Source organism: Pleurodeles waltl, chromosome 5 (genome assembly GCF_031143425.1).
Source record: "Pleurodeles waltl isolate 20211129_DDA chromosome 5, aPleWal1.hap1.20221129, whole genome shotgun sequence".
NCBI classification, from domain to species: domain Eukaryota; kingdom Metazoa; phylum Chordata; class Amphibia; order Caudata; family Salamandridae; genus Pleurodeles; species Pleurodeles waltl.
The window spans coordinates 1,724,178,875-1,724,203,725 of NC_090444.1; the positions used below are offsets into that span (position 1 = coordinate 1,724,178,875).

Sequence of the window (24,851 nt, forward strand, 5' to 3'; positions counted from 1 at the left end):
TTGTGTCTTTCATTTGCCTAACTCTAATGCTCATGTTGCGGAGGTCTGCTCTAACCAATGAGATTTCCATTGAGACAGTCTGTTTGCCCTTCCAGCATTGTTTGTACTCCTTGTATTGCTGCCATAATGTTTTGAGTGTCCGAGACTCCCCCTCAGAGGCCGGTTGGGTGGCCAGTGGCGAGTACGTTGGGGACCCCTCTATATCTTCTGAGCCCTTTGGGTGTGCGTATTTATCCAGTTTAGTTTGATGATAGCTCTGTGCTGCTTTGCAGCCCATCATGGTTGAAGAGTTGAGGCGGGGTAGAAAAAAGGGGGAGGTCCAGGGGGCACCAGGGGGAATACTTGCTGCCTCATGCCTGCAGGTGCACACTGGCACACCATGTGGTCTGTCAGGTTTCTTGGTGCATGAGTGCTGCTCCCCCCACCTCAATCCACTCAGACTTAGGGACCACGCAGTCCAAATAGGCAAGCAACGACATGAGGAGATGCCAGCCTCCACTAGGCCCCCCAAACCAGGAAAGCAACAGGTCAGCGATCAATATCTTCCGATGGGCAGATCAAACAGTTTAGAGGTTTCTTTAAGGAGCAGAATCAGGCCCAGTTAGTAACGAACTGTCCAGTACCTCTTAGAGGGCCTTCCTGGCAGTGGGTTAGGCCATTGGAGATCACCAGCTGCAATGAAGGAGAAAGTTTTGCTCTCGCCTCTTGGTGCGCTCCTGTCTATAGAACTGTACTGATGCTCACTGGCTCACTTTAGTTAAAATAGGTGTCTCCCGCCTCCTCGCATTGGTCTTTACTTAGTCACTATGGGTCGACACTGCAGTAATATTTCGCTTCTCAGGGCCACCACATATATTATAAATTCACCAAGCTGGCTCCTGGTGAAAGTAATTTTGTGTGGGTCTCTAACCTGTGCCGCTTCTGGAGCTGCTGAGTCGGGCCTCAGTCATCACCGCTTTTTTGGCCTGCTAGGGCGCTCCATGCAAGCCTCAGCAGCTTCTCTGCTGAGCCTCTGGTGGGGTTAAAGTCTGTCAGACCTGGGCCATCTGACTCCAGGCCTGCCCTGATGCCCCCGATAGCAGGGGCTCACCACCGTTAGGTCTGGGCAACGCACTCCGTCGCAACTCCTCCCAGCTCTTCCATTGGCATCAGAGCAGAATTTGAGGCCGGGGCTCCATCTCTCTGACAAGGCCTCTGAGTTCTATTATATTCTCCTGGCAGTGGGATTCAGCAATCATGGGCTCACTGATATCCCCACAAACTGACCATCAAGGAACCGCTGTTAGCTTGTGGTCTGGGGACGGATTCATTAACCAATGGCAGGGGATTAGTTGGTTATTTTGCAGAGCTGGTCTAGAAAGTGGCCATTTCTCTTGGCGGCTGGCGACGCCCCCTACACCAGTCTGGTTTATTACCAAATGTTACTGCTGCAACAAGAACTTAGTAGTCTCCCTCCCTAACAATTGCTCTGGCTGAACCCTAGTCCATATTTTCATCCTTGATTCCTGTGCGAATAGAAACATTCCAGCCTGAATTGCTAGAAGAGGTCCCCTCAAGACCGGAACATAAGCAACCCCCTACCGTTGATGATCTATTCAGTGAGTTATAGCTCGAGTCCTATGGCACAGTGAGTTTGTGGCCCCCAGCTGGGCATACCTGTCACAATAAGGGTGTCTACTGCAACAAGAACAAAGTGATGGATAGTATACTTGAATTAATCTCAGCCACTGGCTGTATACCAGCCCATCATTTTTGTCTTGGCCACGCCGCTCCCATGAGGTGCATAGTCAGTGCTGACTTGCATAAGGCTGACTTCAGTCTAGAGTGGCACAGTGTGCAAAAGGCAATGGGTTGGAATTCTACCATGCGCTATTACCTGGGGCTCCGCATATTAACAAGCATAAATCCGTCATCTTTTGTCTGTGCGAGTACTCAGTGCCACAGTGTGGGGGCCTGGCCTTTCATCAGGTACGCCTCAGTTCTGGGATGTAGTAGTGTCCCTGACGTGTTTGCACCAGCCTGGTGTTGGTAAACTGAGGGAACAAGCTGGCAGTGACAGTTTGTATTTCCTAGTAAATTAATATTTCCCACAATGTGCTTGGGGGAAGGGGGCGCTTCGAAGCCCCGCAGGAAGCTCACGTTTTAATACCTCCAGGGTAGGTTTTCCGATGTGGCTAACCTTCTTTTACACCCCGGTTCAAGCTCGGAGACGGGTTTCCCAGTTTTGAAACAGTTTAAGAAAATGGCGCCCAGTACATCACATGTTTCCCGTCCGCACGACGAGCGATATGTACTTGAGTTTTCTTCAGAGGACACAGGCTCGGCTTGTACAATATGTTCTCAGGGTTCCGTCGAATCAGCGCTCGCAAACAGCACAATATAAACATTTTTTTGGAACAAATGTTCTCTACAATGTATGTGTTTTCCCCTGCTTGTGGAAATACGGTACCTTGATTGCCCTCGAACTAATCAAAATGAGAGTTGAATCTGTATCCGCCAAGAAAGTAGAGCTATCATTTTTCACATTCTTACATTTTCCAGTGCAGTTTCAGGCCAGCTTATATTACAGTCGCTTATGAATTCCTTTAAATTCCCTCAGTCTCAGCCCTCTCTGTAGTTCTAAAGACCCTAGTGAGTCTTCACGGGGGAATAGCGCTGCCCCCTCCTGCACCATGTACTGCGCCTGGCGCACCAGACACAGCCATCTTTCTGTGTCTGTTTGATTAGTGTGGAAAAAAATTAATGCAGTCCAGTATTATGATTTATGGACTGCAGCCTTTGCCCACTGAACTCTTGCCAAACTACAATCTTTCTTTTCCTCTGGATATTAGGAACAGCTACTGTTTTGTTGATCTTTTTAACTTGTGAATAGACTTATTTCAGGCCACACCAGCATGGGAGCTTCTGAAATTAATAATGCACTTATTCAGCCTGTGGAACCGAGTAAATCCATTGCTAATGTGAACATGAAGGGTGGCATGTTATAGAAAATACTTTAAGGTGCGTTAAAGTAATTTGTAAGTTTGCTTGCTCTTTCTCTCTAAAAGTGTTTACACACGCGCGCGCGCACTGCGAAACTGCATGGAGAAATTACGTAAAAGGGTACACGCACGCGCACGCACACAAACACACACTTACTTTACAGATGACACAAGGAAAAGCGTTCTCTTGCTTGACAATAACTTTGGCTGTGTTTTTCGGATTTGCGCAATGTGTATTAATATAATGAGTAAAGTACCGCCAGCCAATTGTTCTACCAGAACAAGTTTCAAGAACAAGTTATTGAATAACTCAGTTTAAAATGTTTAAGCTTTTTCTCAATCCTATGAACGTCCGCTACTTGTAGACAGGTTAAAAAAGAAAAAATCCGAAACCTGTAATGGGAAAGTAGGCACATCGTTATGTAGCTTGCAAATAGTTGCAAACACGTAATTCAAGGGGGTCAATGCAATCCACTTTCAGAAACTTGACTATAACACGCGAAGAACCCCCTCCTTTTGTGTAATAAACTCCATCAGTGAAGATGAATATGCCATCTGGTACTGGCTTAAATCTCCATATTAAAATTTTCCCCAAGAGAAAACCGCAAAGCCCCGATTACTTCAAGTAGCGGTTCTATTTTGGCTTAGTGACTTCTCTGGCATTAGATATTACATGTCTCAACTCAATTTTAATGATTATTACAGTAGCATACTGGTGTTATTTTGCTTATTACAGGGGTCTAGCGATCTCAAAGATAGAACCAGCATAATCCTGTTTTATCCAGGTGTGAAAAATGTTATTAGCACTTTTTACTTTTGAGCATGGTACTTCACTCAAACACGATCAGAAGCAAGGAGAACCCTATTACATGCTTTAGGGTCGATATTAGGAACTGACATTTGCTCATTCTAGATCTGTTTTTAGCTGTAAATTCTCTCCATCTCTGGGTTTTCCTGAATCCCTTAAAATACAACAGGATGATCACAATGTGCACGTTAGTGTATTTTGGTTTCAAGTTCTAAAACGTTTGGACCCTGTACGTTTGAAACATATATGAATTAATAGCATTTGGTTCCCTATATGCACTCCCTTTTTGTGCATTGACAGTGCAAGGAGTTTTGCTGCAGTTGAAAAAATATTTGCCTCTCTCCCCTAGTAATTGTGTCAAATGTGTAACCAAGATCAACTGAGCACCCCCAGCTGTCTGAAAATCTTTTATCTGTAGTTTTCAAGTTCATCTCCGTGCATCGAGACAGATAAAGCTGATAAATTGTGGATTCAGACGTGTAAACATTTAGTCATGAGGTGAATATACCACATACATAGCAATAATGTACAAAATGTGCCCTGATACGGATGCAGAAATTGTATACAGGACCCCCGTCTAGAAAAGGCTTTCATCCTTAATTAAAGTTTGACTTTTTTGTCCGTTTTTTTTTTTGTACTCGCTTCTCAAGAAGGATTATCCAAATAGACTGGCATTTTTGCTGTTGTGTAATGTATCTTTCTCTCTTAGTTGCAGCAAGCAGCTGAAGTTTCCCAACTCAGGGGATCTCGGGTCATCTCTGCTGAAGATATCCTGTTTCTGATGCGAAAAGATAAGGCAAGAATGAGACCGTTTATATTCTGTTTTGATCATGATTTTTAAATAATCTGAATGCAATACGCGTCAAGAAAAATGTGTTTGTGTGTTTTTTTCTGGTAATTTCTTGTATTTTCATTACAATGTTTTAAGGGTGGACGGGAGAGTGGGAGGTGGTGCAGATCTTATAAACCGCCTTGAATACATAAAAATATGATACCCCATATTTCTCCATCTTCATATTCCTTGTGCTGCAATTCCCCTCCCTTTTTAGGTTGCAGCCTACCAGACAGCTGTGCTGTCTGGTTTGCTAAAGACATCTTGGAGACATTCAGAAAGCTGACCTAGGAATGTATTCCGCCAGTAGCTTACAATTAGCTTTGTGGTCTGTAACTCATATTTTCTGCTTTCTGTTTGCTGTCTTTATTTGCTTTAGGCTATCCAGCTTGAGCACACAACAAAAAAATGATCTGTGCTGATGTTTCAGAAAATATTTGGATTCGTACAAATGAAGCACATTTTTTTCTTTGTAATTCTGAAGTGTTGTGGAAACATATTTGAGAATACGATCAAAGCACATCAATACACTAGGTGATGACATTTGCACAAATTATCGTTTGTGTGCAATAAAACCATATTTCAATGTAAATGTAATGGTCAGTTCAATTGGAATGTGTTTCTGAAATGGCAGTGCGGTGCCACACCATAAATACCCCAAACTAAGCTACTCCACTCTATGCCCTTCTACTCTATGAGATGCCACTCCATTCTACAACACTCCCCTCTACAACATGCCACTCCACTATACACCCCTCCACACTATGACACTCTGCAGAGCGCCACATCTCTTGAACCTACATCACTCCATTCTATGACATTCACTCCACGTCACAACACGCCACTCTGCCCCCCATTCTATCCCAACCCCTCTCCACATCACTCTATGCCCCTCTCTCTACGGCCTTCCACTCCACATTACTTACTTCACTCCAGTCTATCCCACCCCACTTCAGTGTGCCCGAGCCTACCCCACTCAACTCCACTTTGCTACAATCTACCCCAGTCTACTCCACTCCCATCTACCCCACTCCACTCAATCTACCCCACTCCAGTCTACCTCACTCCACTCAAACCCACCCCAATTTACCCACCCCACCCTAATCTACATCACACCACTCTAATCTACCCCACAGTAACCTATTCTACCCCACAACTCAGTCTACCCCACTATAGCCAATCTACCCCATTCCACTCCCCTACGATCCAATCTATCCCACTCCACTACAATCTACCTCACTTCAATCTACTCCACTCACTCTACCCTAGTCTACCCCACTCTACACCAAACTACTCCACTCTAGTCCAATCTACCCCACTACACTCAGTCTAACCCAATCAACCCACCCCACTCCAATCTTACTCACTCCACCCCAGTCTGCTGCACTCCACTCGGATTTACCCAACTCTGCTCCTAGCTACCCTAGTCTACTCCACTCCAATCTACTCCAGTCAACTCTTCTTCAGTGCACTCCAATCCAACCCACTCCACACCAGTCTACCCTAATCCATTCCAATTTACCCCATTCCAATATGCTCAACCCCAATCTAAGGCAGTCCAGTTTACCCCACTCCATTCCAAATTGCCGCACTCCACTCCAAACTCTCATCAATCTATCCAACTCCTCTTCACTCTATTCTACCCAACTCCACCACAATCTATTCCACTACAATCAATCTCACTCCACTACAATCTCCCACACTCCACTCTACTACACTCCACTCTACCTAAATATACCCCACTCCACTTCACTCCAGTACACCCCTCTCCAGTCTGCCACAGTCCACTCAAAACGAACCCATTCCACCCCAATCGCCCCACTCCAATCTACCTCCACCACCACAATCTACCCCTATCTGCTCAACTTCAACCTACTCCACTCCAGTCAATCCCAGTTTACCACACTTCACCCCATTCCACCCACCCCACTGCAATCTACCCCACTCCAGTCCTCCCCACTCCAGTCATTCCTCTTCAGTCTACCTCATTCCAGTCTACTTCACTCCAGTCTACCCCACTGCATTTAATTTACTTTACTGTAATCCACCCAATCTACCCCACTCTACCTCAACCCTAAACTACCCCACTCCACTCTTCCATGCTCCACTCCAATCATCCCCAGTTTATTGTAATGGTATTTATAGAGCGCTTACTACCCCTAGACGAGGCGTTGACAAGCTTTTCAGAGAGTAGCACGCCACTCCGAAACCCAAAAGGATTGGTGGTGGATTAGTATAGAGAAATATGATTATAGTATTAGTATAGGGAGGTATGAGTTAATTTGAACAGAGGACATGTGAGTCTGTTAGTTGCATTGAAATAGAATAATGGAGGGATAGAAGAGGGAAGAATCACGAAAATGTTAATTGGGAGATCATGCTAGTAAAAATGAGGTTTGGGATAAGTCAAAGGGGCAAAGCATGAGGGAGAATTTAGTAGGGTTGTTTGGGAGATCATAGTAGTAAACTGAGTTTTGGGTGAGCCCGGAGGGGAGAGGAGGGAACAGTGTAGGAAGAGTTATTTTGGAGATCAAAGTAGTAGAATGAGATTTGGGATGAGTCAGAATGGAGATAGAGGAAAGACTGATAGAGTATAGGTGGGACATAGTAATGCATTGGAGAGAGTGCTTTTTTTTAACCTTTTTTCACTTGTACAGTAGGAGACAACTTCATATTTGATCTTACACCACTCTAGTCTGTCCAACTCCACACCCCAATTCAATGTACCCACTCCATTGCACACAATCTACCCCACTCCATTGTATCCCAATCTACCACACTCCATTCCACTCTACCCAACCCTGCTCCACACCACTCTAATCTACCACATGCTACTCAAATCTACCCCACTCCAGTCCCATCTCACCCTCTCCACCCCACCCCACCTCAGTCTACTCTAACCCACTCCACCCAAAACTACCCAACTCCAGTCTACCCCACTGAAATCTACCTGCTCAAAACGACCCCATACTACTACACTCTAATTCATTCCACTCCAATCTACCCCATACATCACAATTCACCCCACACCAATCTATCCAACTCCACTCCAACCTACTCCACTTCAATCTCAGGCCATTCTACCAGACTCCAACTACCCCACTCCTCTCTACCCTCTCCAATCTGCCCAACTCCACTCCATCCTAGTCCACCCTACTCCTTTCCACTACAATCTACTCCACTACAATCTACTTCTCTCCATTCCAGTCTACCCCGCTCCATTCCAATCTACCCTACTCTCCACTCCTCTCCCCCACTGCACCCTAATTTGCCACACTCCAATCTACTCTACTGCACTCAAATCTACTCCTCTCCATGACAAATGTACCTCACTCCACTCTACCCTAATCCCCTGCACTCCATTCTTCCCCATTATATCCCACTCTGCTGCAATCTACCCCAATACATCGCACGCCACTCTATGCAAATCTACCCCACTTCAATCTACCACCCAATAATCTACCACACTCCTATCTGACCCACTCCAATCTACCCCATGCACCTCAGCCTAATCCGCTCTACCTCACTCCAAGCAACCCCACTCTCTCCACTGTACCCCACTTCACACCACTCTACCCCACTCCACCCTATTCAACACCCCACCCTACTCCAAACTACTCCATCACAAGCTCCCCTACTCCCCCATTGTATCCCACTACACTGTACCACACTCTACTCAAATCTACACCACCCCACTTCACTCCAATCTACCCTACTCAAATCTATCCCATCATATGCCATCCTAATCTAACCCACCCCAATCTACTACACCAAAATCTGCTCTGCCCTATTCTACATCACTCCAAATCCCCCACTGCAATCTACCCCACCCTGCTCTACCCCACCCCACTCCACCCCACTCCAATCATCCTTCTTCAATCTACTCCATTCTAATCTACCATACTCTAATTCATCCAGTCTACTCCACTGCACTCTAATCTACCCCACGACACTCCACTGTTCCTGAGTCTGTCACTCCACTCCAATCTCGACTCCACTCCAATGTATCCAACTCCATCCCCCTCCTATCTACCCCACTTCTATCTACCCTACTCCTATCTACCCTACTCTAGTCTTCCCACTCCAAGCCACCCAATCCACCCCACTCCACCAACCCCAATCTACCACACTCCATTCTACTCTACCCATTCTGGTCCACTCCACTCTATACTACCACATGCCACTAAAAGCTACCCCACTCCAGTCCAATCTAACCCACTTCAGCCAAATCCATTCCACTCTATCCCACTCCAGTCTACCATACCCCGAGCTACCCTACTCCAATCTACCCCACTCCAATCTACCCCATCCAGTCTGCCCCGGTCTACTCCACTTCAATCTACTCCATTCTACTCCATTCTACCCCACCCATCCCAATGTACCCCTCACCGCTCTATCCAACTCCACTCCAACCTACTACACTCCAGTGTACCCCACTCCTATATATCTCACTTCAGTGTACCCAATCCACTGCGCTCCACTCTTCCCAAATCTACACCACTCCAGTCCAGTCTATCCCCAATATATCCCACTCCAGTGTACTCCACTCCACCCGAAGCTACCCCAATCCAATTGATCCCACTCCAATCTACCATGCTAATCTACATCACTCCCGACTCTACTCTACCCCACTCCTCACTACCCCAGTCTACCCCACCACACCACGTTACTAACATTTAGCAATGCTGAACAGCAGCCACACTGCTGTACAACATGGCAAAAACATAATCGCATAGGCTAGACCTATTGGCTTTGTCAGTGCTTGTTCTTTATTTGGGTCTAAATTCTTCAGCATGATTCTAGGGGTAACATAGTGTTTGTGGAGCAGTGAAGAGACACTATGACCAGGAAACTTATTCCTTTGCCAAAAACATCTTGTGTGACCTAAGCCTCCATTAGAGGATACTTATGACCAACCAGTAGGCTACCTATGCAATAATTAGCTGACTTGTGAGTCAACAGATTAGACAACCTACAAATCCATTTACTGTAAGTTGTGAAAAAGTCATAATTGTGGGTAAGCCAAAAAGAGATCTTGTATTTTGAGAACTTGGCCTTATAATACCTGTTAACCTGTGCCCAAGAAAAATGACATAAATCGCTATCACAACTCAGTACCCAAAATAGTTTGACCAATATTCTTGTAGAGATTTTTTTACAGACTCTTAAAAGTAAGAAACTTAAAATTTGCTCAACTAAATAGTGAAAGATAGACCCTGCAGACTATTAATATAGATATCTGAAAATAAACCTCCTATGACATACTTCCCTTTTATGGGTGGCAGTAAAAAATGAATAGGACTACATCTCTTCACCTAATGTAAAGATTATAAAATTAAAAGTTACTGGCACAATAAACCTTTTAAAAACTATTTTATGTGCTCAAGCACACAACTGCCACCCCACTCAGCCCCACTGCTAGACTCTGTAGACACATTTACTGGATTGGGAAAAACACTTTGAAGACATCCTCAATGTTGGGAAGGACCTCAGATGTTTTTGCAGCACCATATTCAACCTCCTCAACTATTAGTGTAATACCTTGCATTAAACTGTTACTTCCTTTAGAACCTCAAACAACTACTGAGACTTAATCAAAGCTTCAGCGCTCTCCATAAAAGTGTACTCAGACCCAAATGAGCTGAACTGCCTTTGGCCCATAACACCATCTCCAGTTTTTGGCAAAATCCCTCAAACTGTGTATCCGTGCCTTAGAAAAAAAGCTTCATGAGCACGTCACAGTTCAGATGTGATTGTAGCATGAAGACTGTCAACTTTCATAAGATTTATGGACTCCTGATGGAGGTGATCTCTTGGCAGCATTAATTACCAGTGACCATTGTATCCTGCTTCACGCTCTGGCATGTGCATCAGAAGCAAAGGGTTGACATGACTTCCTTAGGATCTGAGGTTTAGTCAATTTTCAGAAATGGTAGATGGTGTCCATCCGCACACCTACAGCCTTCTGTATTCCACGGGGCAAAATTCTAGTATTCTCAACCTTCAGTGTTTTCACAGAGCTGCTAGAGGTGGTACAGGGTCTGGTACCTGCCAATGCACCAGTACTCACCACAGCTCTATAGCCTATTTATACATTACTGACCTGATCCAAGGGTAAGAGAAGGTCCAGTGCTGCCTAAAACTAAATCCCAACAGTCCCAAATTGAGACAACTTTCACTTTTAGTCTTGTGAACCAAATATGTCTGTAGCACTAACCGCATTGTGTCCCTCTTACTTTTAACAAAATGTGTCACTCTGACCCACACCAGGACCACCTATACAGTCACATGCAAAACATAATATCCGATTCTGCTTCCAAGCCTGTTGTACAAACGTTGCACTTGCTAAGATTAGAATATGGAAATGTATTCCTTACTGATCTCCCAGAAATCAGGTTCACACAGCTATAGGGCCTCAACCCCCAGCAATATGACCACAACACATCAGTCTTGAACTCACAAACCCTTTTCCCTTTGGATGGTAAACATTAGCCTTAGACAACCTGCCGTTTACCTTAGGCAGCCCACCTGTTCTACAAAGCCATCCACCTCCCGCCACCCAAGTGTGTAGCACGTAAGCGTGCCACTTCAGGTGGGGCACATTGCAGTAAGAGACCAGTGGCTTTAGGAAACATAAATCACACTCCTTGTCTTTCTCAGGTTTTGAACCTAATAACTGAGACCTGGGCTACCCCAAATCAATATCTTCCCCATTTTCAAGAGAGAACTGAATGGCTTTCCATTTCATGTTTCCTGTACCTTTCCATTGCCCTGGGCATGGGCTATTGAGGGGTCATTGTGATGTTTCCTGTTACTCTGCTCTACACAGTAACCTCCCTCTACAATTCTTCCAGCATGTTTTTCTTGTTCAGCGCTGTATGGTGATTTTTCAACATGTTTATCTTTCTGACTACTTAGCCCGGGCATGTGTATTACTGTTTATATATGTTCTCGTGTCTATTTGTGTGCCATGTTAGCACCATGAATGTTCTTTTAGTATAGTAAAAAGGCCAACAGGACCATCACAAGCATTGCAGGCCATTTTCCTATCATGTTTTGTTCCTAAACATTTATGTGCGTCACATTATTTTTTGCTTAGCGAATACGAGATTATATTTCCTTCACTAAAGCTGTTGTTAATGGCTATTTTCTTTAAAAAGGTTATTTCACACAATGCTTTGTGTATGTTTGTACTCGCACCCCTTTCTCTTGTTTCATCGATGAAAGTAATTATACTTGGCGCTCCCATATCACACAACTGGCAGGAAGAAACACTTGCAATGTCAATAGTATTGCCTTTGTTAGTACACACTCCCTTGCACCCCTATGGAGCTGGCAACATCATTCACCCATGACCATCTCAAAGCATCCCATAGACTTCAGTGTAGTCTGATTCCATGCTATGGTGTCACCAATGAGCACGCTAAAGAGTACACAAGGCTTCAGTCGAGTCCGACAGCAACTATAACCACCCTGAAGCATCCCATACACTTTCACGGATCCCTTCTCTGTTTCAGCCGGTCGCTCTTCATAGTGCAGCATCAGTCAGAAGCAGATCAAATTAAACTAGAGGCTTAGGGGCCTGATTTAGAGTCTGGCAGATGGGTTACTCAGTCAGAAACATGATGTATATCCCGTCAACCATAACACAACTGCCATTGAATATAATGCACTTGTAATACGGTGAGCGGGATATCCATCGTGTTTCTGTAATCCGTCCGCCAAACTCTAAATTGGACCCTTAAGTTGAGCCTTGGCCCATGTTGCAAAATATACCATGATCACTGAAAACTATGGCAAAGACTTGAGTGAACTCTTCCTCCATGGCACCTTCCCTGAAGGCTACCATAAACTTCAATGGAATCTTACTCCATAGGGGAATCAAGTTCGTCTCCAAAGTACAGCCCCAAATATTAGCAATGTAAACTATAACTGATATTCAGTGCAGTCGTTCACCTTTTTACAGTCTTATTCATGATCACCATAAAAGGGTCCACGGTACAAACTCACCTGTAAACACCTTAGCTGCGACTCTACCCAGTCTCTTGGGAATCTGCATTCACTGGTATATCTCGAGAGCCCTTTTGGGTTGGCAAGGTGACCCCCAGCTATGCCTCATTTCTGAACATTTGGATTTTTCCCTTCATCACCCACTTAGGACAGTATGGTCAGTTGGACAGGGAAGTTAGAAACAAACACAAGGCACTTGCCCCTCACAGAGCAAAATTGCTCTGTCACTTCCGTACCACTTCCGTTCTCAGGTAATCTTCTATGGAAAACAGGTTATAGGACGATTCTCGCAATTTTAACTTAACTTGAACTATCCCATTTCTATGGTCATATTCATCTGCCTGGACATTAATAGCCTTTTTGTAGCCTGAAGCACACTTGATGTAAAGGTGGTCCAGTTCAAGATCTCACAGGCTTCCAGACAAGGAAGTGTGCACTTTTGCATATTTGTGGATGGAGCTGGGTCCTGTTGTCCTCCAGAGTGTGTTTTATGAAGGTTGGTGGCCATTGTGCTGAGGCCGAAATTAAAGTTTTTTGTTGAAAGGTTTTATCAAGTTTATTCTTTATTCAATTGTACAAATGGCATGACATTTACTTGGCAGAGCGATGGGTGGGACAAAGGGTGAAGTGGAAAGCTAGGCAATTTGGGGACACTTTATATTGATCTGGCATTAGGGTGGTCAGCCTGTGATGAGATGATGCTGAAGACAATGACGACTGAATGCTGTGGGAAGCAAGTGAAAGTTATCATTTGAGAGGCACAAGATATGTTTCCCGCATAGGCTTCTGAAAGGGGGCAAGACTCAGCTCGCTCAGAAAGCATTTAATGGAAACAAGTTGTTGAGCAGGCCAGCTTCATCCTGCCAATCCCTGGGTGCTTTGGAACGAAAGAGAATACTGCCTAAAACGAAAGAGCATACTGACTGAAATGAAAAAGCATACTGCCTGAAACGAAGGCACATACTGCCTGGAACAAAGGCGTACACTGCCTGGAACGAAGGTGCATACTGCCTGCCTGGAACGAAGGTGCATACTGCCTGCCTGGAACGAAGGTGCATACTGCCTGCCTGAAATGAAGGTGCATACTGCCTGCCTGGAACGAAGGTGCATACTGCCTGGAACGAAGGCGCATACTGCCTGGAACAAAAGAGCATACTACCTAGAACGAAAGAGCATATTACCTGAAACGAAGGTGCATACTGCCTGAAACAAAGGTGCATACTGCCTGAAACAAAGGTGCATACTGCCTGCCTGGAACGAAGGTGCATACGGCCTACCTGGAACGATGGCGCATACTGCCTGGAACGAAGGCGCATACTGCCTGGAACGAAGGCGCATACTGCCTGGAACAAAAGAGCATACTACCTAGAACGAAAGAGCATATTACCTGAAACGAAGGTGCATACTGCCTGAAACGAAGGTGCATACTGCCTGAAACGAAAGTGCATACTGCCTGAAACGAAGGTGCATACTGCCTGCCTGAAACGAAGGTGCATACTGCCTGCCTGAAACGAAGGTGCATACTGCCTGCCTGAAACGAAGGTGCATACTGCCTGCCTGAAACGAAGGTGCATACTGCCTGCCTGAAACGAAGGTGCATACTGCCTGCCTGGAACGAAGGAACATACTGCCTGAAACGAAGGAACATACTGCCTGAAACGAAGTAGCATACTGCCTGGAACGAAGGAGCATACTACCTGAAATGGCAGGACTTCGGTTTCAGAGAAGGTGGGAAGTGGTCAGGTAGAACCACTGAGATTGATTGAAGTATTAAGTGGGGGGATTAAATATTTGTGTGCACAAGAATCCAGTTCTAACTAACTTTCACAATCACAAAATGAAGCAAGCTTCATGTGTGCTTGTGTGTATATATGTGCGTTTTTGTCTTTTGCCTTAGTGAACTGTGCAATAGTAGCTAATAGCTTTCATAATAGTGAAGATTCTCCTTAATTTGCAGAGAATTACAATGAATAAAGTAAATAAAAAAAAGAGGCAATAGTGACAAAGAAATGGGTAGTAATTATGCTTTTAACCCATTCTCTGCCAGGCCTTTTCCCCCTCAGGTGCCAGGCCTTTTTTTGGCTATTTGGGGCAGGGCGCGCTTAGGACCTCATAACTTTATGTGCACATAAGCTACCCACGCCAAATTTGCCTCCTTTTTTTTCCAACATCCTAGGGATTCTAGAGGTACCCAGACTTTGTGGGTTCCCCTAAAGGAGGCCAAGAAAATAGCCAAAATACAGTGAAAATGTAGATTTTTTCAAAACAATTGGAAAAAAGGGCTGCAGAAGAAGGCTTGTGTTTTTTTCCCTGAAAATGGCATCAACAAAGGGTTTGCGGTGCTAAAATTCCCAGCTTTCAGGAACAGGAAGACTTGAATCAGAAAACCACATTTTTCAACACAATTTTGGCATTTTACTGGGACATACCCCATTTTTACGATTCTTTGTGCTTTCAGCCTCCTTCCAGTGAGTGACAGAAATGGGTGTGAAACCAATGCTGGATCCCAGAAATCCAAACACTTCTGAAAGTAGACAAAATTCTGAATTCAGCAATGGGTAATTTGTGTAGATCATACAAGGGTTTCCTACAGAAAATAACAACTGAAATAAAAAAATATTGAAATTGAGGTGAAAAAAACGGAAATTTTTCTCTACGTTTTACTCTGTAACTTTTTACTGCGATGTCAGATTTTTTAAAGCAATATACCTTTACGTCTGCTGGACTCTTCTGGTTGCGGGATATATAGGGCTTGTAGGTTCATCAAGAACCCTAGGTACCCAGAGCCAATAAATGAGCTGCACCTAGCAGTGGGTTTTCATTCTATACCGGGTACACAGCAATTAATTTGCTGAAATGTAAAGAGTGAAAAATAGGTATCAAGAAAACCTTTGTATTTCCAAAATGGGCTCAAGATAAAGTGTTGAGGAGCAGTGGTTATTTGCACATCTCTGAATTCCGGAGTGCCCATACTAGCATGTGAATTACAGGACATTTCTCAAATAAACGTCTTTTTTACACACTCTCTTATATTTGGAAGAAAAAAATGTAGAGAAAGACAAGGGGCAATAACACTTGTTTTGATATTCTATCTTTCCCCAAGTCACCAGATAAAAATGGTTCCTCGCTTGTGTGGGTAGGCCTAGTGCCCTCAACAGGAAATGCCCTAAAACACAAAGAGGACACATCACATTTTCTCAAAGAAAACAGAGGTGTTTTTTGCAAAGTGCCTACCTGTGGATTTTGGCCTCTAGCTCAGCCGGCACCTAGGGAAACCTACCAAACCTGTGCATTTTTAAAAACTAGAGACCTAGGGGAATCCAAGATGGGGTGACTTGTGGGGCTCTCACCAGGTTCTGTTACCCAGAATCCTTTGCAAACCTCTACATTTGGCTAAAAAACACTTTTTCCTCACATTTCGGTGACAGAGAGTTCTGGAATCTGAGAGGAGCCACAAATTTCCTTCCACACAGCGTTTCCCCAAGTCTCCCGATACAAATGATACCTCACTTGTGTGGGTAGGCCTAGTGCCCGCGACAGGAAATGCCCCAAAACACAACGTGGACACATAACATTTTTCCACAGAAAACAGAGGTGTTTTTTTACAAAGTGCCTACCTGTGGATTTTGACCTCTAACTAGCTCAGCCGGCACCTAGGGAAACCTACCAAACCTGTGCACTTTTGAAAACTAGAGACCTAGGGGAATCCAAGATGGGGTGACTTGTGGGGCTCTCACCAGGTTCTGTTACCCAGAATCCTTTGCAAACCTCTACATTTGGCTAAAAAACACTTTTTCCTCACATTTTGGTGACAGAGAGTTCTGGAATCTGAGAGGAGACACAAATTTCTTTCCACCCAGCGTTCCCCCAAGTCTCCCGATAAAAATGATACCTCACTTTTGTGGGTGGGCCAGGTGCCTGCAACAGAAAAAGGCCAAAAACTTGTTGAGATTGAGGGGATAGCACAGCGAGTTAATAAGCACATATTCTTCTTTTATACATCTTTAGGCTGACACTGCTTTGGGGACCCACACAAGTGTGGTGTCATTTTACTTGGGCGACTGAGGGGAACGCTGGTGAGTAGAAATTTTGTGCTGGAGTTGTGATCCTACTAAGAAAAGTCAGGAAAATATGCTTTCTTAAAGCAAATTTTGAGGTTTGCAGAGGAGTCTGGGTAAGAAAACGTTGGGGGATCCTCGCAAGCCACACCTCCCTGGACTCCTTGGGGTGTCTAGTTTAAAAAAAAAAATGTCTGGGTTTGGTAGGTTTCCCTAGATGAAGGCCGCACCCAGGACCAAAAACATAGGTGACCCCTCCCCACCAAACACAGGTAGTTTTGCAATATATCATTTTGATGTGTCCACGTCCGTCCGTGATGTGCCAAACCCTAAAATTGTGAAAAGAAATGCACTTAGCTTATGTGAAAAAGACCCCTCACCCACCAACCAAGTTGGTGGCATGCTTCATCATCAGGGTCCCACCTGAGACACCTAGCGTGTCACAAGTGTGCTGCGACGCCTGATTACAGCTGAGCAGGTTTTGTCATTTGTACCACACATATTGGTTGGATTTGGCACGAGGGTGAGTGATGGTTCAGTAGATCAAATTTTATTAACAAGAGATTTCACAAAAGTGAAATGCACTGTTAATAACTGAAAAGCCAAAAAACTGAGCCAATGACTCACAGCTTGTGAGCTGTAAAGCCGCGTCAAGGCAGCAACCGTTTTACAGTCCATTCACACACCTTTCATACATGACATGCACAAGACCATTCACGCCACCAACCACGGGCCCAGCACATTACAACACTCGCATCTACAGACAGCGCCACTCAAGGGCCCATCACTTACATACGCCCACATGCCTGATACAGCAGTCACACTACCTGATGGGAGTGTGTGGACTGACGTTTGGCTGGCACTGCCAGCCATGCACCACCCCAAGCACACCGCCAGCCAAGCGCCACCCCAAACACACCGCCAGCCAAGCGCCATCCCACGCACACCGCCAGCCAAGCGCCACCCCACGCGCACCGCCATCACTTTTATTTTGTTTATAAACAACAAAGAAACCACTAACTAATGATAAAATAAGTACAAAACTACAAACACAAAAGCTCTAACTAAATACATGACTGTAATGCCAACCGTGAAACTGAACACATGACAACATAAAATAGGCAGTTTACGCTCACGGTATTTCCCCAAAATCTTTCTTAGTGTGGTAATTTCTGAAACAGCCGGCCACACACAGCCCAGGCTTTGAAGGGCAATCGGGTCAGTACATCCGGCTCACCCTCCGGATACCTCTTCAGGCACATACTCTACATTTCTTAGTGGGCAAGTCTTTTTTGGGAGTGGGAGGAATGTGATCTGGAAAGTGGCGATCTTTCAATCTATCCACATCCTCCAACACTGCTACTCTAGGAACTCTTACCTGTTCCACCACAATAAGGCTCTCTATCACCGACTCCTGAAATTTAACAAATGTCATCCTTGACTCAGGTGAACAATCCTTGAACACAATAAAAGCATTATAAGTTGCCAAGTGAAATAAATGTAGGGCCAACTTTTTATACCACATGTAAGACTTACGAAGAGCAGTGTAAGGTTCCAACCTCTGATCTACTCTGTCAACACCACCCATGTGCCTATTGTAGTCCAAAATGCACGCAGGTTTGCGCACTTTGTAACCTGACCCCAAACAGTAACGGGGGAAGTACTCTCATCATGGATGGTAGATAGCATGTACACATCCCTTTTGTCTGAAAATGTCAGAGCTAGCAGCTCATTATTCTGCAAGGCACTGCACTGTCCCCTCTCAAGTGTTTTACAGGCAAGCTCCCTTGGATAGCCTTTCCGGTTAGAACGGATTGTGCCACAAGCAACAGTGTCCACTCTAAACAACTCCTTGAACAACTGCACTCCAGTGTAGAAATTATCTATGTACAAATGGTGACCTTTGTTAAACAGTTGTCTACCAAGTTCCCACACAATTGTTTCGCTAACTCCAAAAGTGGCCGGACAGCCAGAAGGGTCAATACTGAAATCCCTACCAGTGTAGACCTGGAAATCATACATGTATTCTGTACTGCTTTCTGACAGCATATACAATTTAATCCCATACCGTGCCCTCTTACTAGGAATGTACTGCTTAAAAACTAAACGCCCCTTGAAAAGGACCAAAGACTTATCTCTTTGCCTGGAACATAGACCTCTGAAAACCGATCTACAAAATGATCAAGGACAGGCCTAATCTTAAAAAGATGGTCACAATCAGGGTGATCTCGTGGCAAGGCTAAAGCATTGTCTACAAAATGCAGCATACGAAGAAGAAGCAAATAGCGATTACGTGCCATAGTTGCAGGAAATATAGCCGTTGCCATCAAGGGACTAGTAGACCAATAAGAAGCCAGTGACGGCTTCTTTGTCAACCCCATCAAAAAAGTCAAACCTAAAAACATTTTCATCTCTTCCTGATATGTGGGAACCCACTGAGTAGCTCTAGACTGAGGCCTAAGTCTGGCAGCGCTGTCCCTCAAATATTGCTCTGCATACAAATTAGTCTGCTCCACAATCTCTTCCAAAAATACATTGTCCATAAACAAGTGAAAGAAATTGACAGGCAAAAAGTTTTCCGTATTGACTCTACACCATGGGAGACCAGTAAATGCAGGTAACTGTGGCTGCTCCATGTTTGGGGCAATCCAGGTGTCAGGTATTCTAATGGGAAACCCTTCAGCCTCAGGCTGCTGCACTCTTGGCACATCAATGTCCTCCTCTAAAACAGGCCCTTCATATGCACTGAGTGTGGCTTCCTCATCAGAAGAATCCTTTCGGACAGAAAACTCACTGCCAGAATCTCTCACTTCCTCCTCTGCCTCAGATTCAGAGCTCTGTACCCTGTTTGTTGGGGGGGCGACCCTTGCCAAAGGGGGCAAAAGGGGGCACCCCAGCACAAAAAAACTAAGGGTAGCAAAAAATAAATAAATTCCCTCATGTCTTGGTGGCTTCTGCCCCCTTGGGGGCAGATAGGCCTAAAGAAAATAGCCCGATCTGCCCCCAAGGGGAGCAGAAATGGTCACCAGTAATCTGCCCCCCTTTGGGGAGCGACGCTTGCCAAAGGGGCCGCCCCCCCACCCACACAAAACACACACACAGAAGATCCCTGGTGCCTAAGAGGATTCTGCCCCCCTTGGGGGCAGATGGGCCTAAAAAAAATAGGTCAATCTGCCCCTGGGGGGGGGGGGGGGGGGGGGAGAGAGGGGGGACCGAAATAGGATAAATAATTGCTCCCCTAAGGAAGCGACCCTTGCCCACAAATAAAAGTGAAACTAAATCCCTAGTGCCTAGTGGGGATTCCTGGTCCACGATCATAGGCCCCGCCTGCAATCGTGGACCAGGAATCCACTGAAAACAGGCACAGGGGGAAAGGAAAAACTCTTCCCTTTCCTCCGTGTCCGTTTTCCCCCCTCAAAACCCTCCAGGAGAAGGACTTACGTAAAGGGACATCCTCTCTCCCCTTGCGCTGGAAGCAAATGGTTTCCAGCGCGTCTTCGACAACTTCCGATGACGTTGGCGTGCTGTGAGCACGCTGACGTCATCAGATTGCAGAGGTGGGGGGTCGGTGGTGGAAGGGGAAGGGATTCCCCTTCCATCCTCGACTTGGGGGTGTGGGTGGGAGGCCAATGGGGGGAGCGCTAGCGCTCTCCCGGTGGGCCGGGTGCAGGACGAGCTGGTCTTGTCCAGGGCACACGGGAACCGAGTGCCTGGACGAGACCAGCTCGCCTCAGGCACCGAGGGGGTTAACTGAACATAGGTTAGAAATAGATGTAAAACCACCCAACAGTGGAGCTCTGTGCCAGAAAGGGAATCTCTACATTTGTAGCTGTCAGATTTGGATAGGTCATTGAAGGTCAAAATGTCATTTTTAGTTCGAGCGCACAAGCTATTTGACCTGCTGTAAGTATTATGGGCTTTTAACCATGCCCACCTCACGCCCATCACTTTCACTCGTTCATGGGCTTACTATTACAAAGTCCATCACTCGTTATTCTTCGTTGGAAGTACAGACTTTATTTCTCCTTCTCCACTCTGCGCCTTCCTTCGTCTCCACACTTTCACCTCACAACGTTCTAACATGCCCTCCAGTTCCTCACCCCCTCCCGACCAGTCCATTCTTATCCTACCACAGGGGAGCAGAATATACCACTATGAACCAAGTCCTATCTGTATCATTAATACATTATGTTATCTATAAAAGTAATTAACTAATGACACTAATTATTAAATAACGTAAATAAGTGAAACTATCTACAAATGTATTTCTTTATCTTTATGACATTAAACTAGGACATAACACTTACCTTTCAAAAATCCTTTATCATCATTGGTAAATGCTTTCCGTTTGTCCCTCCTTGGGGCGGTTTTGGTACCACCTTGCAGACTTCCCCCATTACAGGGATAGTTGCACGATTGCCGTTACGTTTGACTGCGAGCAAACTTTTTTTTCTTTTTGTGTCTCTCCTTTGCACTGATGCTCCTGGCGGCCGTGGCGCTTTGAATCGACTCGCTTATGTCAACTGTTTTACTTTTCATTTCCAATTTATGTGGCAAGAAAAGTTCAGTTAGGAATTTACAACACTAATAGCTCTAACTCGAGCAAATGCGAGACGCATTGCATTGCAAATGCTTGTTATTGTATGTTAATTAATTGCTTAGGAAACGTGTGAGTGATCACAAAGTAGCCATGTTTGTTTTGAATACAAAAAATCTTTATTTGCCTAAAAATGACCCTGTCCGGAATAAACAAAGCGTTTTTCCCCCGAAGAACCGTGGTACTCCACCTTACAAATAGGTATCAAAGTATTCTTTAAAATCGTAAGTGCTTGGGAAGCTGAAGGTCCTAGTTTGCTTGCTACAATTCAAACCAGTGTCTGTCGTGTTACAGATCGGGTTCAGCAGCAGCCAGTCAACTCTTACTGACATGCCTACACATTGATTTATTTGCAGGTATCATATTCCCATATGTAATGTATTGATAATTATATTTTTCTTGTCTTTGCATTCTTTAGAAAAAACTAAGAAGACTACTAAAATATATGGTTTTTCGTGACTACAAATCAAAAGTTGTCAAAAGCATAGACGAAGAGGATCTCCTTGACGGTAGGTCAAATTCGGTCTGATTTAGAGATGAACGTTTAGGGAGGCATTTTTCCTTACTTTCCTTACATTCTCAGTGCCCAGTAGCTTGACACTTAGCTTAAGACAATGATTGCCCTTCAGTGCTGTAGTTCAAAACCACCTCTCAGTTGTGTTTTATTTCAATGTATTCACAGAAGTATTGAATTTTAGACTCTTGAAATTAAAAGAAATCACCTGATTCCCTAATGTTCACTGATTAAGTGACTTAAAACCTGGTATATCTCAATTTTATGAATCCAAATATACATTCATTGAAGTAGAGATGTGATAATTCTTGAGTTTCTATTATTTCCGACAACAGCTTTTCATTCCTTTACAGTCAGGTGCTGTGCTCCCATAGAATGACTTTCCAAGGCTGCCAATGCAGATACCCAGACTTCGTGGTGTGTAGAAACATATTCATAGCCATTAGTTCAGCTCACCTATCATAATACTATAGGAAACAACTTGGCCTTCCATTAGAGAATAAAGTATTCTGATCTATCATTAATAACAGTGTTCCAGAAATGCAAAGTGTCCTGCTTATTTGCATTATCATTGCCATGTAAGACGCCCTAAAACTACTTTACCAGAACAAACCTTGCTTGCTTATACTTCTTGAGCTCTCCTTGGCGTTTGATATGGCCAAACATGACAACATGATTGATCTTCTGAAGAAAAGGATGGGGTTATCTGGTCCAGTTTTAAGCCGGTTCGCCTTGTTCCTTCATAGCAGAGCACAAAGAATCAAAGTCAACCAAACCTTTTCTAACAGTACACTAGTTTCCACTGGAGTACCTCAAGTATCTGCACTTTCACCCACGCTTTTCAGCTTTTTCATGGAATCTCTCACCGAAATCCTGAATCACTCAAACATACATTATCACATGTACGCCAATTATACTCAATTGTATATGAAAATTTCCACGCCCGAAGATATCAAAACTCTTAACTGCACCCTACTGAAAACTCAACAGTGGTTATTGCACAATCATCTTCTGGTAACCACACCCAAGATGGAATTTCCCCTGATTGTCCCCCCAACCACTCTGCCCCCCTGACAAGATTGTCTCAAACAACTAACGGCACTCAACTGCACCCCACACATTATTGACTCCTCTAGATCATTAGGCATTACTTTTGGTTAAATACCTGAATAAGCAAGACTACACAAGTCCTACCACCAGAGGAGCCAATCACCAACACAACACAATAGGAAATTCTAATTGTTTCTGCCTCCAGATGACTTGCAGTTAGCAGTCCAATCCCGAGCTATCTCCTGTTTAGATCACTGGGGTACGACCCTGGCATGGTTACCCAAAGCTAGGCTGGCTCCTTTAGGGGTAACACCGAACTGAGCTGCAAGACTTTTCACAGGATTAAGAAAATATGATCTCATCACACCTGATCTAATACAACTCAGTGGACTCACTCTCAAAGCAAGGTTTCAGTTGAATATAGCCTGCTTGACACACCTTCATTATAATACTCTCGCTTACCAGGCAAAAAAACTCGAACTATCTGGTACAAGGTGGTCCGTAAGAAGTTCTAATTCTCTACTGTTGACACCACCGAAATTCAAAAAAGAAGAGAACTTATAACCGATCCTCTTCCGGTCTTTCCCCGAGAATATTGCCTCCTGAAACCAGATTTGACCCTTCAACCTTTTCATTCAAAAAAGAAGTAAAATGGTTGCTTCTGAATAAATACCTGGCACTACAGACATGAAGCCACTCATTATTTCGTGTATACTGCCCTGAACTCCGTTCTACTATGCAATTTTGTTACTTTATATCTACTATGTTTTTCTTTTGCTCATTTTGTATGTTTAACCTGTTGTTATATGTACAGTATTTACTATTTACATCTATACTTGTTTAACATGTCTACTTCTCTGTACAGCTCTCTGATACCCTGCAGGGTCTTGTTTGCGCTGTATAAAACTTCTGAAATAAATAACTATTCCAGTTATTATGGCAGCATTAAATTGGCCACCATTTTGTACAACAATCTTTATACCACAGCTTGTTAAATCTTCAAAGCAGAGATGTTATGTATATATATCATCCTTATCTTATGCTTAGACACATCAGTTCCTGTTCCCCAGTATGTCCACAACAACCACCTCAAGCAGAACTTGTCCCTTGCTTCATGCAATGTGAAAGTACCATCTTGGCACCCAGTAATAGTTATGTGGTCTTGGATGTTGGATCTGCCGCCACGTGCTGCCTGTTGCGTTTACCCACCTCCCTTCCCCGTTCTCTGTTGCTTTTAACACCTCTTCCTCACCCATCTCCCCTAAGCCTGTGCTACTTTTTTTTTACCCCTTCCGCGCTTGCCCCTCCACCCTTTGTCCTTGTTGCTTTTAACCTCCCCCACCCCCATAACAAAAACAAAGCTGGCACCTCATAGCGCCTTTTTAAAACTTCTGCCCATGTTGCACAGCAGCCACACTGCTCCACAACTTGGCTGAAAGACATTGGTAAAGCTAATAGCTCTCGCATAGGCGAGATTATTGGCTTTGCCAATGCTTGTATAACTCCTAGTTGTCCGTGCACCCTGCCACCTCAGTGCGAGGAATGCAGCACCTGGCACTGCTCTCTCTACATTAGGAGGCACCCTGAATTGTCGAGGGAGAGGGTACCCCCACCTGGGATGCTGGACGTACTTGGAGTTGTAGCTGCACTAATCCACAGGGATGCTGCACTTTCTTAAAGGGTATGTGCAGCCTGGCTCATCTCGGGTTCTGTATGCAAGTGTATCTGGAACATTTTAATATGCCTTCATATATTCTGCTACTTTACGTTATATTGTGAAGTTCTAAAGGCGCTAAGTTGCTTCATGGCACTTCATACAGTTGTTAAAGTGAATGAAGGGGCAGGTTAGCTGAGAGGAGTCATTTATAATTATATATAAAAAGTGAAAGAAGATCTATATGCTGAATCCAAAGGATGCCCAAAGCGCTGTAAGTGTCCAGTTATGGCAGGTATCACTCTGAGGCAGTCGAGATCAGCTGTGATGGTGGGTCGGCAAGGAGG

General features: G+C 44.5%; 1 protein-coding gene across 1 annotated transcript in view; it reads left to right on the forward strand.

Moving 5' to 3' along the window:
- SUPT3H (SPT3 homolog, SAGA and STAGA complex component) overlaps positions 1-24,851 on the forward strand; it is a 1,211,638-nt gene that overhangs the window by 630,401 nt on the left and 556,386 nt on the right. The window contains exons 4-5 of the mRNA XM_069236106.1: positions 4,499-4,585; positions 21,705-21,795. Coding sequence (XP_069092207.1) covers positions 4,499-4,585; positions 21,705-21,795 — 178 coding nt within the window. The remainder of the gene's footprint in view (positions 1-4,498; positions 4,586-21,704; positions 21,796-24,851) is intronic.